The following is a 19,981-nucleotide window of genomic DNA, read 5'->3' as shown; positions in this document are numbered from 1 at the left end:
GCTCAATACTATCCAGGACAAAACACTCGCTTGACAATCCATCCACCACCTTAAGTGCAGAGTTCCCTCCGCCAACAAGGCAACATTGCATTCCATCTACTGCAGCAAATCATCACCAAAGTTTCTTTGATAGCAGCTCCCAAACTTGTGACCTTTACCAGCTTGGGCAATAGGTGCTACCAAGCACCGTCACCTCCAGCTTCCCCTACAGATCGCACACTATACTGTTTGGGGGGCATAATGTCCTTCGTTGTCGCTACATCAAAACCTTCGAATTTCCTACCTGACAGTTCAGTTGTAAGTACTTTCTCCACATGGACTGAAGCAGCTTAAGAAGATGGCACATCATCACCTAATCAAAACAGTTCAGAAATAAATGCTGGCCTTGCCAGTAATGCTGACATCTCTTGAATGGATGAAAAACATATGCTAATTTTGTTTTTTCCGTTGATGTCGCATGGCTTGCCTTTACTGTACTTCAGTTGTATTTCAATTATATACACTATTCTTCATTTTTTTTGTTTGAATGAGATTTTTATATGAATGTTACAAAGCTGTGCCATTCTTAATGATCGTATTTGCAAAGATTATACCCGGTTCCCAGAGTAAATCGAAGCAATGTTGGTTAAAGCAGTGGTAAAGGCACCAGCAGACCTTAATGTTGAGATTAAATAAATGGCAAAATGCAAAAGGCTAATTGAAATCCTTTAATCCAGTTGAAAGTGCTGCCTGGCACCAACAGATTGTTGTTGTTGCTGCTTGACTTTAAGCAACTCATCTAACTAATCTGGTATTTAAAAGATGGAGTAAGCTTCATTTTAGAAGAATAATGAGAGATTGTGTTAAGTTTTAGCTTGTAAAAGGAAATTGAAGCTGCTTCAATCATTTTAGAAAACAAAATGCCTTTATGATAAATATCTTATTATAAATAATATCTTATTATAAATAAGATATTTATGGAAAGTACTTTTTTTTCTCTTGTGCGTCTATTTTACATTCTGTTAAGTTTCAATCCTGAATAGATAGCTTGCTGAATTAATTGGTTCTGAAAAAATGGTAAATTCAATTTTTAAATTGATTTTTATTGTTGCAGTTACCACAGATCAGTTTTTACAAACTCGGTATCAATTTCTTTGCAATGTGAAATTGATATGTTGTCCATTCACCCAGGAGCACTGCATAGGCGCACAGCAATAGCAGGGCAAAGCTTTAATAGAACAAGACCTGCATGGGTCCAAGATTTGGCTTTGTTGAATATATTAATCGGTAAATTGAAGATCTTGTTGTTTTTATACATCATCTAGATTTGAATTTATTTGTTGCACAGTTTTGTCGAATTCCTAAATCCCCATGATATTTTGTCAGTCAATTCAATTGGGCTGATAAATAGTCCTTTATGCTTGAGCTCAGAGTCTAATTTCCTGCTCGTTTCTCTCTCCTCCTCTTCTGTTTCTCTTCTCTTTTATAGTTTACATTGTTCGAGTTTGATTGTATCCCCAAAGACTACTTTGAATAGAGCAGATCAAAGCTGTACAGCTGAACACCACAAATACTCAGGCTTATTTCTTAAAAATTAAACATGTTATGTTTGCTTGCACAGTGATCAGAGTGCTCTTTACGCTGATAACAATCAGTGTGAACTTTCTTGCTGCTGATGTAATGATGATGAATGCTGTGACACTGCTGTTTTGGACAGCTCTTCCCAGAGGAGGCAAAGCAGTTACTAATGAAATGAATAAAAGTAAGACTGCGTGATGAAAAAAATAGGTGATGGAGAAACAAAGTGAGGATCAAGTCATGGTAGGAAATGAAAAAAAAAACAAAGCATGGAGGAAATCCAAGAGAAGATGAGCCATTACAGAGGGATTGTAAGTTAAGAAAGGGCAGACAAAGTTTATCAATTAGTTTTGATAAATGGAAGGGAAAAAGCAGACCATAAAGACCAGCTCATGTTACAGGTGGTATAAATAGTTTTCTTCAGGTTTTCACTGTGGCTGATGACAGTCACATAAAATCTCAGGGTTATTTTGCAAGGGTTTCATACGAGACAATACTGATGCATTCCTCAGAATGCACACCCGTTCGCTTTCAAGATCTGTACAATGACCATTTGGGAAGTCTGTGGCAATTGCAAACTTTTATTAAGCTGCGTAAATTATCACGATCGGATATACTGATTTGTTTTGGGCATGATTTTTGATGAAATGCATTTGACTCCAATAAAATTTAGATTTCTGCCAGTTGCTGCAAATGTACCAAATGTCTGCTATACTTTGGGTATGTTTAATGTTTCTACTCCTTTTGGCTAAAATCCATAACTGAGCTTTAACCAGAAAGGCACACCTGTGTTCTGATTAGTATTAGCAGGATTATGCTAAAAAAAAATAAGGTCTCGGGTACTCGCCTTTTAAACTTGTTCACAAATACAAAAGGCGTGCAGCTGCCTTTGTCTAGACTGTGAAATGTTAGAAAGCTGCTTTTGCTACTGATTACCTGTGAGAATTGATGTGTATTGACAAGTTTAAATTGCAATTTGCTGCAGCAATAATTGAAAAGTAGATCTTTATTTCATTGTTTGGTGGTGGGATGCAAATATTTTAAAATGAAACTATGAGGCAGGTTTTCAGGAAAGTTGTGGCTGGTGCCGTTGCTTATTCCTACAGCTTCAATGATTTGAAAAACGTCTTCCTAAGTGTTAAGATTGTAAGAGCACTGGAAAAGTTTGCTTAAGTGTAATAGGTTCTTTAACATATTATCATAGCTGACTACAAACTTGTGAAGTTTTGTATGCCACGAAGATGTGGATTTCAGTTTAAAATATCGTTTCATTTCTTTGCCTTGTAGCTGTGCTGGTGTTAAGATCTGAGGTAATGAAACATCACCATGGATGCCCAGTCACACACTACTACTGCAGCTGAGAAGAAAAAAGTAGAAAATTCCATTGTAAAGGGATCGTCTCGCACAGATGTCAGTGAAAAAGCCATAGCCTCCAGTACAACATCCAATGGTAAGTAGTGTAGTGTACAGGGATTTGCTCACAGTGAGAGCAGCAATTATTTTTTTTTGTTCACAGCATTCCTCATGAATGGATCAGCTGCACCTGGATTGCTGTTTGTTTTGGGAAAGTGTTGGCAGTGGGTGGAGGAAGAAGAATTTGGAATGAAAGTAATCCCTGATATAAAGCCAGTGCAGCGTATTTTTTTTCTTTTTATGATGCTGAGTTCTGTTCCAGTTAAAACTGTTTTTTTGTAAGTTGAGATTTATCATTTTTTTGCTCCTCTTCTTTTCATGGGTTTGGCAAGAGTTGTTGCTAGTTGGCTATGTGTGCAAATTGATTTTCCTTCCTAATTTTAAATGTGCTTTGGAGCATTCTGCCTGTGTGGTGGAGCTGTCATTATTGAGGATATGGTGCTTGGTTTTGCCGTATGTATGGTTTCTGGTTTATGCGTGGGGAGAATGGGCACGGGGAGTACAGATGAGTGGAAAGTGATCCAAGTTGGAGCCCACTCATTGGAAACCTGACTTGCTGAGTTCCCTAATCTGTGAAGACAATGTTAGGTTCAGACTGAGGCACGAAAGCTGCACGTATCCTGTGCCCACAACTGGGGACCAACTTTCACATGCTGAGAGGATGAAAATTATGGTTTGGGTGCAGGGATGAGGAATGGGGAGGCGATGGCCGAGTGGTATTATTGCTAGACTATTAATCCAGAAACTCAGCGAATGTTCTGAGGACCTGGGTTCAAATCCCACCACAGCAGATGGTGGAATTTGAATTTAAAAAAAATTCGGAATTAAGAATCTACTGATGACCATGAAACCACTGTCGATTGTCTAGTTTACTAATGTCCTTTTCGGGAAGGAAATCTGCTGTCCTTACCTAGTCTGGCCTACATGTGATTCCAGAGTCACTGCAATGGGGTTGACTCTCAACTGCCCTCTAAACAAAGGCAACTAGGGATGAGCAATAAATGCTGGCCAGCCAGAGACACCATGTCCCTCAAATGAATAAAAGAAATGTTAACTATATGGCGAGCATGGGGAAAATGGAATTGTTCCCTTCAAGCAGGGAAGGTTAAGGGGGATTTAAAATTGTGCTTGTTTTGGAACAGTAAGTAAGGAGAAAGACGCAGAAAGTTTGGTCACTTAAGGACAGGATTTAGGTAAACTGGCAAAAAGAACCAGAGGGGGTATGAAGATTTCTTTCATGAAGGCCCCGCCTTCTCGACCTTGCCTCTTGCCTGAGATGTGGTGATCCCGAGGTTAAATTACCACCTGTCAGCTCTCCCCCTCAAAGGGGAGAGCAGCTCATGGTCACTGGGATTATGGTGACTTTAAAGCTGGAATGTGCTGCTTGAAAGGATGGTGAAAGCATGGTAATTCTGAAAGGTTATTGGGTATATACTTGAAGGGAGAATATTTTTATGGCTAGTATGAAAGAGCAGGGCAGTGGAACTAAAAATATAATTCTTAAGAGCTGGCAGAAGTATAATGGGTTGAATGGCATCTCTTTGTGGTACATGATTTCATGTAAATGTCCTTTTTGTCCCATCCTGCCCTGCTCCCTTCTCTTGTGTCATCTGCTCTGAAACTGCACTTGGGACCAGAGAAAGTATTACCACATGTGCAAACATATCTTTGGTTGCTTGATACAGATGATTTTCATCTACTTGAAAGGACAGCTACCCTTTATCATTTATGAAGGTTTTTAAAGATTTGTTATTTGATGATGTTTGAACAGAACTCTGAACCTTGAAATGAGTTCTGCACAAACTGAATCTGAGATGGGCTTCTAGTGCGCAAGTTTTAAAAAAAAAATTCATTCATGGGACATGAGCGTTGCTGGCGGGCCAGCATTTATTTGCCCATCCCTGTTCTTTGAGAAGTTGGTGGTGAGCTGCCTTCTTGAAAACCTGCTGTCCAGGTGCGATGGGTTGACCTACAATGCTACTGGGAAGTTATTGTTATGGAGCACAGTGAGTTAATGAAAGTTGCGTTAATGTTAAGGATGTGACTGTTTTCTTTAACAGTCTGTCTTTTGCCAGTGCAAAACGGCTGCTGATAATTGTCAAAAACTTGATTTTTTTTAAGCCTTTTTTAAAACATGGTAATAGAGCGCACCTGGGGGGTGAGAAAAGAGCCCTGATTATCATGGTACACAGTCTCGTTGGATGACGCTGCAGATCTGCAAATTAGATATGGAGGTCAGAGTAGCCAATTTTCTTTTTGTCCATTTAAAACAAAAAGTGCCAGGAGTGGTCTTGCTGTTTTGGAGCAATGTTGTAATTCCTCTGCCAATTTTCACACAGGTTTTCCTATGATACATCACAAAATAAAACTAAAAGTTATTTTCTCCCCTCCACCAAGAGCACCACCTTCAGCTCTCTCCCCTTTTTTCCTTCTCCTTCTGCAGATGCTGTTGTTTATCAGATTTTATAAAACAGGGACAGTTCTCATGAGGATGGCTGTGAGTTTAAATTTTTATTTTGACCGAAGTGAAGAGGATGAGTATCACACTGAGGTTGGCAGAATGAGTAGAATTCTGATCTCTCTAACTGGCAAGGTGTTACGTTGGTACCACTTTGCATGCACCTCATTGGCAGCAAACACAGTCTTTCTTAAATCTGCTTGTTCTTTTGTTCCAAGGGCAGGTGGAAGTTCCTGGTTTTAACTGTGCAGTGTTGCAGAATTCGAAGTCTACCAGGAGGAACTAAAATCGTTGACACTTGTTCCCATGTCCTCTTTCCCCCCAGCCTGTCCCGGTACTGAAAGTGCGGCGACAGTGATGAATCCTGGCTTCATCCCCAACCCAGATTTCCCTCCCCCTCTTTTTAGTTGGGCATTTTTCATTTTGTAGAGCTTGGCAAAGCGAGAACAACCAAAAAAAAAACCCGTCCTGGGGTAGCAGTGAAAAAAAAGAAACAGTGGGGCTCTTACAAGGAACACTTCCTGTTGCAGCAGTAGCTCGTACTTCCCAGCCTCTGCTGCTGTGAAAGGAGCGTTAAAACTTTTTACCCATTTATGGCCTCATGGTCAGAATGAAGTAATACGTGACTCACGTTGTGTGGGTCAGAGTTGAAAAGAGGCAGTGAGCAATATGGAGAGCTTAGCCAGCATGTAACATTCTGAAAGGGGGGGAGGAGGAGGGTGGGGGGGGGGAGGGGGCGGACGGTGGTGTGCGGATTCTCACATCATGATAGAAGGAATGCCATGAAACCCAATCCACAGTTGCTGATAAGGATCTCTGACTCCCCTGGGACAGGGCAGATTTTAGCCCTATTATGAAAACCTTTCGTGCAACCCCGCTGTCCTCTTTCTCCCCACTACCTACCAAAATGAAAAGGAAACATTCCAGGATTTGTTTTAAAAAAAGAGTCACTTTTTTTTTGTTAGGAGGATATAGAAGTTCCTGAATTATAAATGAATATTGCTTCAGAGTTTCTTTGCAGTTACCCTCTCGTTTCACAAAACCCCTGGCTATTATTTTTTTAAAGCCGGGATGAAAATAATGCTGCATCATTTGAAAGAAAAAGTGCTGTTAATTTTGTTTTTGAAAAGCCAGCACAATTTATTTTTCTGACAGCTTAAGGTCTGCTAAGTGGATTTTACAGGCTTTAACTGTTCATCATTTGACTTCATCTAAAATGCCTGATTCAGAAAGTTGTTTAGTAAAGGCTGGGGATTTTCCACTAACTTTCTCTTCTCTCTCGGTCAGGCTAGCTCATGCTGGTTTTTTTTTAAGCATTTTTTTTTAAAGAGTACCATCCCAATTATTAAATCTTAGGAGACCATTCCTGTATCTTTATATAAATGGTAGCTTCATCCCAAGTTCTTTCATCTCTTTTCCAACTCTCCTGGTTTGACAGTTGAAAAGGTCTGACTGTGCCACACAATGGTTTGATTGGTTTCTCTGGGGGATGCTTTTCCCTGCTTCATCATTCGCCAGGCAGGTGGACCAGAAAGTCTTCTGATTCTTTTGTTGTTTCTCAAAGTCTGGGGTCTTTGAGAGAATAAATCTACCGTCATGGGATAATTTGCTAAAGGAGACTGGAGGAGGTGAGAGAAAAGCCTCTCCACTTGGGTGCAGAATTAATGAAATACTGACGTTCCAGTCCTTGCAAAAGAAAACCTCTGGGAATGCAGTGGGTGGAGACGGCAGTTGTCATTAGATTTCTGTAGCTTAAACTAATGCAAAGTTTGCAAAATTTAAAAAAAAACACACAGATCTTTAGCCGTGTGTAATTTTGCGTTATTTAAAATTTGTGGGGAGGGAGCATATGTACAAAGGAAAGTTCATGCAGAAAAGATCAATGCTCACATACACTCCTTAAGCTTTTAGATTACCCACTACCAGCAAGTAGTAGGAATTCCATGTGACAGAAGTAAGCTTAAGTTAACACAGGATAAAAAGTAAATTACAGATAGGCTGTCCTCAGCCATCTTTGTGGCTACAGATAAGGTTTCATTTCAGAACGGACAGACGACTTTTCCACTTACAGACCCATTCTGCTGCACCTGTGATAACAACTCCTGGATTCTAATTGAAATTGGTTTGAAAATGGATTTTTAGTTTTCTGTGTCTGTGAAAATATTGAATGGAGTCGAGCTGCCAGTAAGTATCCTAGACTGTGGAAATGTGGCAGGAAACTGGAATCATCTTTCAAGCCTGTATCAATGATACGACAGTTTTGTGATCTGTCATATTAATGAAATCATTGATCACTTGATGGAGTGGGTAATAAACTGCTTTCTGAGAATACTGTTCAGAAAGGCTGATCAAAGTCTGTGGAGATGAAAAAGTATAAAGCTCGAAATTGTCGAGCCACCTACATTAATAGGTGGATGGCAGCTTTTGTTGTATGGGTTTTGAAACAACACATATCTATTGATTTTTGAATTTGGCTTCAAATATACTGTTGAGAGCACATTAATCAAATTGTGGATGTTAACCTGGGCATTTTAACTTGTGAGCATTTGAACGTGTGCCGCTTCATATTTCTTTCTGTGTCTCTGTGTCATCTTTCTTCAACGCAAGAATTCCTAGATTCTTTTCATTTATTTTTTCTGTAGCTCCGTCCTCTTTTGCTGACTCTGCACCCTTTCCTTTCCAGGCTCTCTCAGCTCACTGATACACATGCGTACATGTTATTGCAACTGTAAGCTTTTGCTTTTTCCCCAATTGCTGTGGCAGGATTGTGAGCACTTCATTTCTCTGTATAATCCACCAATTTTGAAACCTGTATTTAGCTTGGTTGTTTACTTGCAGATACAAATGTTTTTTTTAAACCAGTGGTTACTTTTTTGGAACTGTTTAAAGAGGCACTGATGATAATTTTGTTGATGAATACACAACGTGTTACTTTGAGCTGTACTCTGGTTGGATTCCCTAATTAACTGTTCTTAGTGAAGGATGTCAATGGCGCCCCTTAAATATACCTGGACTGGGGATAGGATTTCAGCCAGGGTTCCGGCTGGCGGTGACTTCTTGTTGGAACTATACGTGTGGGCATCATACATGGACAGGATCTGGATCATCTGATGCTATTCCCCTGAGTCTTAATAGCAAGTGTACAAAGGATCCTTAACTGAAGTAATGGAAGGTTATTGGTAACTTGGTGCTGTAATGTTAATTCAACAAGGCTGTATTTCAGAGGCATAGAATATTTTGATCAGGTGGGAGTATAGGTCAGAGTTTGGTTTCCAAGCCTGTGACACTGATTCTTCAACCTACACTTGACTCGAATGATGCTCCATTGTGGAAATGAGGGGTTGGCTAATTTTCCCTTGCTTTGTTTAACTTATGCAGCAATTAAAATGAAGACAGTTAATTTTATGACTGTATTTACATTAAATATTCTTTTAAATATGCAAACACCTAAACTTGTCCAAAAAGCATTGTGTAGCACCGTGCATACAGAGCTTAATGCAACAAAACATTATGAGATATTAATCTGTAGGCTGTGTGAGCTAAAATGGTGATAATTTCAGTCTATCATAAATATTTTATCCATTACCACCTGTTTGGCTCTAGCTCAAATGACCATTGAGCAGAATTATATCACAAATCACTTTTCCCTCTATTTAGTGTTTCAGCTAGCATTTCCCTGCTCCTCCTGTTTCCCCTCACAAAACGGCATGTTTGCTGCTTTGCAATGCTTCAATCCATGAATGGCTAACAAGATATGTATCTCTGAACCAGGAAGGGGAGACAATCTTGCCGGTCCACACCTCATCCGCAACCACCAACCCCCCTCCCATCATTTGTGTGGCCAGTAATTGAGGGGCAAATACCATATGGAGGGCAACTAGAATTGGAATCTTGTGAACTGGGGAACCCTAACATGGATAATTCTAGACTAATTTAAACGTGTCTTGTATTTGCATTTAAAGCCTTTATACACACACTGACCCATTTGCTTTGCTATACAATTCAGGTGGCTTACCACAGGACAGTGTTTCAACAAATTTTTTTTTACTGTAACTAGTTGGGGGTGGAAAGAGGGAATTTTATTTGTGTACAATCTCACTATGTTAGAGATTTGGCTCAGTTTGGTATTTTCAATCCTGAGTCATGGTCCTGGTTTCAAACTGACAACAAATTATCAGACTGCACCACTGAGGGAGTGCTCTGTTCTGCACAGGATGCAGTCAAAATTCTGTCTGCAGACCCAATCTGCTAGTTGTTGAAGAGGTGTCCAGATTAATGTTAATCCCCCACCCAACACCACACCAGAAAAATCATATTGTCTTGTTGCTAATCATCCGCTGTTTGTAAATTATTGCAATATTGTTACATTTGCTGAGATAATCACTTCAAGTCCACAGATTCCAATGTGTTAACACACCCTTAGGAGATTTAAAAGGCACTACATAAACACTAGTTCTTTCTTTTTTTGTGAATGAGTTGCCTGAAGACCCACTGAAGATTGCAGTTGCCTTAGCAATTCATTGTCCCTAGCAATCCAGTTGCTTTTCATGTAGATGGTTAGATACTTGTTGATCCCTGTTGTTAACTTGATGAAAGAGAGTTGAACTACATGTGCTCATCCAGTGGACTTCACTAATTGTGAATCAGAGGTGACCTCATTGAAACGTAAAAGATTCTGAAAGGGCTTGACAGGGTAGAAGCTGAGAGGCTATTTCCCCTGGCTGGAAAATATAGGGGGCATCGTTTTACGATAAGAGGTTGGCAATTTAGAGCTGAGAAGAGAGAGATTTCTTCACCTGGAAAAGTTATCAAGGATTAGATAACAAGGACACCAATGTTAGACTCCTATTTATTGACTACAGCTCAGCCTTCAACACCATTATTCCCATGAAACTCATCTCCAAACTCTCTGGCCTGGGCCTGGGCCTCGGCACATCCCATCCCTCTGCAACTTGATCCTGAACTTTCTAACTCATAGACACAATCAGTAGGGATAGGCAACAACACCTCCATGATCATCCTCAACTTTGGTGACCCACAAGGCTGTGTTCTCAGCCCGCTACTGTACTCCTTATACACCTATGACTATGCAGCCAAATTCCCGTCCAATTCGATTTTCAAGTTAGCTGACGACACCACCGTAGTGGGTTGGATCTCAAACAATGACGAGACAGAGAACAGGAATGAGATTGAGAAACTGATGCAGCAACAATAATCTCTCCCTCAATGTTAACGAAACGAAGGAGATTGTCATCGACTTAGGAAGTGTAAAGGAGAACATGCCCCCGTCTACGTCAATGGGAATGAAGTAGAAAGGGTCAAGAACTTCAAGTTTTTAGGTTCCAGGTCACCAACAACCTATCCTGGTCCCTCCATGCTGACATTATAGTTAAGAAAGTCCACCAATGCCTCTACTTTCTTAGAAGACTAAGGAAATTTGGCATGTCAGCTACGACTCTCTAACCTTTACAAATGCACCAAAGAAAACATTCTTTCTGGTTGTATCACAGCTTGGTGTGGCTCCTGCTCTGCCCAAGACCGCAAGGAACTACAAAAGGTCGCGAATGTAGCCCAATCCATCATGCAAACTAGCCTCCCACCCATTGACTCTGTCTACACTTGCTGCTGCCTCGGTAAAGCAGCCAGCATAATTAAGGACACCACGCACCCTGGACGTTCTCTCTTCCACCTTCTTCCTTCGGGAAAAAGATACAAAAGTTTGAGATCACGTACCAACCGACTCAAGGACAGCTTCTTCCCTGCTGCTGTCAGACTTTTGAATGGACTTACCTTGCATTAAGTTGATCTTTCTGTACAACCTAGGTATGACTGTAACACTACACTCTGCATTCTCATTTCCTTCTCTATGAACGGCACATTTTGTTTGTATAGCGCAAAAAACAATACTTTTCACTATATGTTAATTACATGACAATAATAAATCAAATCAAATCAATTATCAATCCTTGAAATTCTCTAACCCAGACGACTGTGGATACTCAGTCATTGAATATGTTCAAGGCTGAGTTTAATGTCGGGTTTTAGATTCCAAGGCATTTGGGATGTGGATTGGGAAATTGGAATTGAGGACCAAGATTAGCCTTATTGAATAATGAAGCAGCCTTGAGGGTATGTATAGTATACTCCTGTTTCTTATGTTCTGATTGTGTCAGTTTGTAAATGATCCTGCCTCCTAACTGATGTGTACTCTCTGCTTTCCTCCAGTGTTTTATTCGCAAGCATTTATTTTTGGGAAAACATTACCACAGAGACATTGCTGCAGTGTCAGCTCATGACCATTTTGAAGGTTGGGTGATAGCCAGCATACTTGCATTCTGACTTTAGTGAAGGAATAACCAACTTTAACTGGTTGTATTCCTTGGTGAGGCCACACGGTCATTAGATTGGTAGCCGCTTTCCTTCTCTTTAACCAGGCAGTCCCAAGGCTTCCCTGCCTTTGGCTGCTTAATCTACAGTGTTAGCATGGCGGAGATTGGGGGGGTGGAGGGAGAGGGGTCTTGGTAGGCAAAACTTAAACCCCCAGAATCTTGATTCGAAGGGAAGGCCAGCCGCTGGCCTGACCATTGCCTGATTGGCAGTGGCCCCACAGGCTAAACCAAAAAGAGGCAGCGTGAGTCTCACGCTGACCTTCCAGTCAACAAGCAAGATCCCCACCTCCTCGACAAGATTCTGCTCTGGGTTGCCTATATCCTCTGGTATTGGCTGGAAGTAGCCTGACTGTGAGCTTGAATCTTGACAATTAAAGCCGATTTTACAATTTGTTTACAATTTACATAGATGATTTGAAGTTGGGGACCAAATGTGTGTCAAATTTAGCAGATGACACTAAGATGAGCGTTGGAGCAAAGTGTGCAGAGGACACAATATCTGTAAAGGAATATAGATAGCTTAAGTGAGTGAGTACAGGTCTGGCAGATGAAGTGCAATGTTGATAAATGTAGGTTATCCATTTTGGTAGGAATAACAGCAAAATGGACTATTATTTAAATAGTAAAAAATTGCAGCGTACTGCTGTGCAGAGGGACCTGGGCGTCATTGAGCATGAATCACACAAAGTTGGTTTGCAGGTGATTAAGAAGGCAAATGGAATTTTGTCCTTCATTGCGAGAGGGATGGAGTTTTAAAAACAGCGAGATGATGTTGCAGCTGTATAAGGTGCTGGTGAGGCCACACCTGGGAGTACTGTGTACAGTTTTGGTCTCCTTACTTGAGAAAGGATATACTGGCACTGGAGGGGGTGCAGAGGAGATTCACTAGGTTGATTCCAGAGTTGAGAGGGTTGGTTTATGGGGAGAGACTGAGTAGACTGGGACTATACGCTTTGGAATTTAGAAGGATGAGGGGGGATCGTATAGAAACATAGAAGATTATGAAGGGAATAGATAAGATAGAAGCAGGGAAGTTGTTTCCACTGGCAGGTGAAACCAGAACTAGGAGGCCTCAAAATAAGGGCGAGCAGATTTAGGACTGAGTTGAGGAGGCGTCACCCAAAGGGTTGTGAATGTGTGGAATTCCTTGCCCAGTGAAGCAGTTGAGGCTACCTCATTTTAACGTTTTGAAGGCAAAGATAGATTTTTGAATAGTAAAGGAATTGAGGGTTATGGTGAGGGGGAGGATAAGTGGAGCTGAGTCCACGAATAGATCAGCCGTTGAACGATCTATTCCTGCTCCTAGTTCTTAGGTTTCTAACTCTATTTTTCTGTTAACCCTGTTTCTCTCTCCATACATGCTGCCTGACTTGCTGTTTTTATTTCTGTTACTGTAACTCTTTTACATTCTTTCATGGGATGTGGACGTCATTGGCTAGGCAAGCATTTTATGCCCATCCCTAGATGTCCATAAAAAAGTGGTGGTGAGCTACCTTCTTGAACCTCTGCAGTCCAAGTGGTGCAGGTACACCCTGTACGCTGATCAGAAGGGGGGTTTCCAGGATTTTGACCTAACTGTGGGTTAGTAGGCTGGTACTTTCAAAACATGGTTGTCTCTAAGGTGATAATGCAAGTAAGTATGTCTGATTTACTAAATCCTGTGCTTCTTTTTTTAGTGGCTTTAATGCCAGGTTTACCCTGGGATTGTGACTAGTTGTGGGAGACCCATGAGTTAGAATGGGTGGTATATGCCTTCCTGCTAAACTGAAAAATGTGAAGGCGCTGCTACATTTAATCAGTGTTAACTTTCAAGCCTATTTTTAACTGGTTTTAAGTTTGTGACATTCATGTGATTTTGTTTGTTGCACAAATTATAAAACTTGTTACTGAGCTATTAGGAGATGCCTTTATTTACTTTTATGCCATAGAGCACTTCAGATAGAACTGGTGGCCTTCGATATGCTTGAGCTCAGTAGTAGGGCAAGTGGTGACAAAAATGGAAATAAAAGAGAAGACCTTCATTTATACAATATCCATCGTGCTCCCAGGATGTTCCAAAGCACTTTCCAGCCAATTAAATACTTTTAAAGCATATTCACTGCTGTAATCCAGTTCAGAACAGCGGTCAAATTGCACACAGTAAGGTTCCAGGAACAGCAGTGAAATAAATGAACAGATCGTATGTTTAAGGTGTTTTTTTGGGAGATAAAATTTAGCTAGGACAGCAGCAGACAACCCAACTCTGCTTGAGTTAGAGCCATGGACCTTTTATATTCACCCAAGAGAACAGCCGGGCCTTTGGTAAGGCTTTAAGCTGGCTGTCCTCTCTCAGGAGGCTGTGGTGCAGTTGGACAAACGGGTTCTGGTTGCACTGGAATCAGAGCCCACAGTTGCACTTGCTGTGCCTGCGCAAATGAAAAATGCCAGACCTGGCAGAGGAACTGGAACAGATTAAAAACAGAGAATGCTGGAAAATCTCAGCAGGTCTGACAGCATCTGTGGAGAGAGAATAGAAGATATGATGTGGAGATGCCGGCGTTGGACTGGGGTAAACACTGTAAGAAGTCTCTCTCACTGAGAGAGAATAGAGCCAACGTTTCGAATCTGGATGGTAATTTTCTGTCTTTGTTTCAGATTCCAGCATCTGTATTATTTTGCCTTTAAATGGAACAGCTGCTTCAGTCCTTATTATTAGAGGTAGTGGGGGTAGTTTTCTACAATTTTATTCAGAATGGCAGTTTATTTATGTTTGCCTTGGGATGTTAGTTGCTAATATCACCATGCAGTTAATGTCTTGGTGACCTTCCCGCTTTTTAATTCAAACTGGAGTTTAATCAAGAGCACTAATACATTTTGGTTTTTTTCCAATTTGGGGAAAAAAAAACTGGCAGTTTTTGGAAAGGAATTTTTATAAGCATTTCACGACAGGGTTTGATAATGTAAGTTTGAAGTACTGTCAGGGTTAATGTGAGATTTGTATTTGAATGCTGTGCAGTATGAATTTATTTCACTGCTTTTATTGTGGAGTGTGTTTTGTATTCCTATAGGATACATCATTTCTTTTTCCTCCTTCCTGAGGAATGATTTGATGATTGCTCCGATTTCACTGTTTTGTCTCAGAGGTATTTTCTCCATTCTTTCTGAAAACCTAGGTCACCCCAACTGTGATTGTGAGCTTGAAAGAAGATCTGTGATCAAAGGCTTTAATGATATCATTGGTCTTTGGTGATTGATTAAGAATAGAAGTTCTGAAGCACTTTACATGCTTGACTTTTTCCTCATTACTCCGGCTTGTGCAAGCTTCCTTTTAACCATTAGTAAAGTTTATGGTTTGTTTCGCGAACTGAAGCTCATTTGCTTACAATAAACACAACAGGAAGAATATCATCGCCATTCCTGCTCTGACAATAGTGTTTTTGATTTGGAGCAGGATAACATGGGCTCAAACAGAAAGTAGTTGTGTATGCACAGTTCGGGATAATCTCGGTTGGAATTTTAAGGACAATTAAAATTCCTTTCAATCAAGAATTGATAACTTTATACATGTATAAGTTAAATCACAGTAACATCTATGTGAGGGGCATGATGCAACTCTCTATCCCCGTATGTATATATCCTCCAGAACTGGCACCTGATGAAAATTAACTAAAAAGGTCGAGCAAGTCTGTCCATGCTCAAAACCTTTGCTTTATTTTTGTGATTGGACGACTGGATTCAACTGATGTGCTCTTTACAGGAGGTGGTGAACCCCAGAGCTGCCAAATAAAAGTAATTGAAAAGGAAAAGTATGGTTTTTTTTTACTCTCACACTCCTATTCAGCCCATAGAAATTGCAGTAGACACACTGAAGTGTTTTAATTTGATTACACTTGAAATAAGGAGTTACAGAAGTTGCAACTTCCCTCCCTGTTCGAAGAAGGCAAAATGTAGAATGAGCCATCAATTACCATTCCACTTACTATATTTTACCATTTGCTAATGTGGAAGAATGCCTTGAGCTTGTTTATGGCTTATTTTGTCCTGTGTTGACTTAAGTTGGTGGACAGGCCCTTGGAATAATTGTTATATTTGTCTGTAGAATTCAGAGTATCCAACAATAATAGAAAATACAGGTGGATTATTTTGCTAAGTCATTTATAGAGGTGGAGTTCTCCTGTGCCCCCCAGTGATGGGTACAATGGTGGGCGGGGAAGGGAGGTAAAGTTTGGCCGGAGGTGCAAAAATCAGTTTTACACTGGCGCAGGTTTCTCGTGGGATCTTTTGCTGGTGCTGATCATGGTGGATCGACAAACCCGCTGGAGGTCAGCGTGAAACTGATTGATTTGCATTCTACTAAAGAGATGCAGATGAAGGCTCAACCACTCACACCCCATTCTCCAGCAGGAAAACATGTCTGAAGCAATGTGGCGTTCAGATGTCAGCCTCACCTGAACAATGCCTGGGGCTGCTTCCAGAGTTTGTGATGAATGCCGCCTATAACCCTGGAGCACTGCAGCAGTGGATGGGGTAGCAGCTACAGGTGGATCTTCCAGATTTGGTGTCCTGGAGGAGTTCCATCTTCCAACCTCAATGTTCTTGGAGATCCATCTTCATTTTCAGGAGGTCCATCTTCTTTCATCAATAGTAGTGATGTTAGGTGCCTTTTCAATATAGCACCTGAGGGAGGTAGCAGATTATGCTTCATCAGGCCTGACCCTCCACACGCCCAAACACACACACACACCCCCCCCCCACACCTCCACACACACACACACACACACACACACACACACACACACACAAAATACGACACACAACCCCAGGGTGCATAAGTAATGAAGTTGGTGGCTCGGTGGCACAGTGTTTTTTTTATTCATGGAACTTGAGCGTCTCTGGCTGGCCAGCATTTATTGCTCATTCCTAGTTGCCCTTGAGACGGTGGTGGTGAGCTGCCTTCTTGAATCGCTGCAGTCTGCATTCTGAGAGTTGACCCCCCAATGCCGTTAGGGAGGGAATTTCAGAATTTTGACCCAGCGACTGCGAAGGAGCAGCGATATATTTCCAAGTCAGGATGGTGAGTGGCTTGGAAGGAGAACTTGTAGGTGGTGGTGTTCCCATGTATCTGCTGCCCTTGTCCTTCTAGATGGAACTAGTCATGGGTTTAGAAGGTGCTATCTAAGCATCTTTGGTGAATTGCTGCAGTGCATTTTGTAGATAGTACACACTGCTGCTACTAAGTGTTGGTGGTGGAGGGAGTGGATGTTTGTAGATGTGGTGCCACTCAGTCAGGCTGCTTTGATCTGGATGGTGTCAAGCTTCTTAAGTGTTGTTGGAGTTGTACTGAGGCAAGTGGGGAATATTCTATCACACTCCTGACTTGTGCCTTGTAGATGGCAGGCTGTGGCTCATCAGGAGGTGAGTTATTAGCTGCAGTATTCCTAGCCTCTGGTCTACTCTGGTAGCTACTGTGTTTATGGAGTGAGTCCAGTTGAGTTTCTGGTCAATGGTAACCTCAAGGATATTGACAGTGGGGGATTCAGTGACGGTGACACCATTGAACGTCAAGGGATGCTGGCCATGGTGTCTCTTATTGGTGATGGTCATTGCCTGGCTTAAGTGTGACATGAATGTTACTTGCACATGTTAGCCCAACATGGATCTTGTCCAGGTCTTGTTGCATTTGAAGATGTCCTGCTTCAGTATCTGAGGAGTCGCAAATGGTGCTAAACATTGTGCAATCATCGAACATCCCCATTTCTGATCTTATAACAGAGGGGAGGTCATTGGTGAAGCAGCTGAAGATGGTTGGGCCTAGGACGCTACCCTGAGGGACTTGTGTAAAAATGTCCTGGAGTTGAGATAACTGATCCTCCACAACCGTCACCATCTTCCTATGTGCCAGGTATGACTCCAACCAGCAGAGAGTTTGCCCCCGATACCCATTGATTTCAGTTTTGCTAGGGCTCCTGGATGCCACATTTGGTCGAAATGCGGTCTTGATGTCAAGGGCGGTTACTCTCGCCTCACCTTGGGGATTTCAGCTTTTCTGTCCATGTTTGAACCAAGTCTGTAGTGAGATCAGGAGCTGAGTGACCCTGGAGAAACCCAAACTGGGTGTCACTGAGTAGGTTTTGCTTGATAGCATTGTTGATACCCCTTCCATCACTTTATTGATGATTGAGAGTAAACTGATTGGGTGATAATTGGCTGGGTTAGGTTTGTCTGGCTTTTTGTGTAGGGGACACACCTGAGCAATTTTCCACATTGTTGGGTAGATGTCAGTGTTGTAACTGTACTGGAAGAGCTTGGCTAGGGGAGCGGCGAGTTCTGGAAGACGAATCTTCAGTACTATTGCTGGAATGGTATCAGGGCACACTGCTTTTGCAGTGTCCAGTGCCTCCAAACATTTCTTGATATCATGTGGAGCGAATTGAATTGGTTGGAGACTAGCATCTGAGATGCAGGGGCCCACTGGAAGAAGTTGAGATAGACCACCCTCTCAGCATCTCTGGCTGAAGAATGCTGCGACTGCTTTAGTCTTGCCTTTTGCACTGATAAGCTGGTCTCCTCCATCACTGAGGTTGGGGCCGCCTCCTCCAGTGAGTTGTTTAATTGTCCACCACCATTCTTGACTGGATGTGGCAGGACTGCAGAGCTTTGAACTGATCCGTTGGTTATAAGAATGTGTAGGCCTGTCTATCACTTACTGTTTATGCTGTTTGACATGCAGGTAGTCCTGTTTTGGTAGCTTCATCAGGTTGACACCTCATTTTTAGATGTGGGTGTTGTTTCTCCTGGCATGTCCTCCTGCACTCTCCATAGATCCAGGCTTGATTCCTTGGCTTGATGGTAATGGTTGAATGGGGAACATGCCAGGCCATAACGTTGCAGATTGTGCTGGAGAACAGTTCCACTGCCGTTGATGCCCCACAGCACCTCATGGATGCCCAGTCTTGAGTTGCTAGATCTGTTCAAAGTCTGTCCCATTTAGCATGGGTGATAGTGCCACACAACACGATGGAGGTTATTCTCAATGTGAAAGTGAGACTTGGCCTCCATAAGCACTATGCTGTGGTCACTCTTATCGATACTGTCAGGCACAGATGCATCTCCAGCTGACAACTTCATCCTCACCAATCTAAGTATGTTTTTCCCTCTTGTTAGTTCCTTCACCACTTGCTGCTGACTCAGTCTAGCAGTGGTTAGCACTGCTGCCTCATAGCTCCAGGGACCTGGGTTCGAGTTCCGGCTTGGTGACCGTGTGTGGAGTTTGCACGTTTTTCCTGTGACTGTGTGAGCTTCTTTACCTTGCAGCAGGAAGCACTCCGCTTCCCCGGCCCTGCAAATGGGATTTAGTCCCCAGTTTGGAGAATTTCACCTCTGGTCTTTGTGTTTACACGATCTTTAGTACAATTAGCTTTTCATTTGGACAATTCCATTCCTTTTTAAAAAGAGGCTCAAAACAATGAGCCTATAACTTTTCTGAATTGACCTATTGAAAATCAGTGCACCAAGACCAAAATCGGAACCTGTTAATTAGCGTTGTCTAGTTTTTTTTAACTTTTAATTAGATGCTAAAGGAAATGTGTTTACAGGTGTTTCATCATACTGTATAATCGCATGTGTTTCTGAAAGCATCGTATGTGTTGGTTGGGTAGTCTGGTCACAGAACAGGCAATGCCAGTTTTATAACATTTTATTTTTAGAAAACTATGAATTTATGTTTTTGCCATGACATGTTTGTTAAGTTGTAGAAAATTAATGAGCTTTCTCTTAATTAACCTTTTCATAGTAAAATGTTGCGTTTCCCCACAAGACTCCAGGATATATTTGACTTATTTTAATAGCAGGTTGTAATCAAATCTGTATACACACATCCAAAATTGAAGAAAAGATGTTAAAAGATGTTTACTGTCGTGCAGCTATAGTAAAACGCGAGACACACTTCACACTAATAAAGGATTTCCTTTAGAAACTCTGCGGTTTTCTTTTCCTGAAGAATTTGTACCCTTTGGATTGGTTGAAGTAGTTCCTAATGGTTGACCTTCTTACCAACTGCTAATGTAAACAAGAATTCATGTGCCTCCATTTTTTAAATGTCTCAGAGGAGTTGGTGGTATTGAATGGCTTTATTGTACCTTTAGAGGTTCTGTGTGTACTTAAGCCAGGCTACAGATGAGCAAAA

The 19,981-nt window shown here is 41.5% G+C and overlaps 1 protein-coding gene across 1 annotated transcript in view; it reads left to right on the top strand.

Moving 5' to 3' along the window:
* Window positions 1-19,981, top strand: part of LOC145346438 (transcriptional activator GLI3-like) — a 350,295-nt gene that overhangs the window by 40,594 nt on the left and 289,720 nt on the right. The window contains exon 2 of the mRNA XM_080193632.1: window positions 2,845-3,007. Within this exon, the coding sequence (XP_080049758.1) occupies window positions 2,884-3,007 (124 nt within the window). The 5' untranslated portion in view covers window positions 2,845-2,883. The remainder of the gene's footprint in view (window positions 1-2,844; window positions 3,008-19,981) is intronic.

The sequence above is a fragment of the Carcharhinus amblyrhynchos genome, chromosome 8 (assembly GCF_965287045.1).
Source record: "Carcharhinus amblyrhynchos chromosome 8, sCarAmb.v2.hapA, whole genome shotgun sequence".
Taxonomy (NCBI): Eukaryota; Metazoa; Chordata; class Chondrichthyes; order Carcharhiniformes; family Carcharhinidae; genus Carcharhinus; species Carcharhinus amblyrhynchos.
Note: the sequence above shows the minus strand (reverse complement) of the source record. Positions and strands in the feature narration are given on the sequence as shown.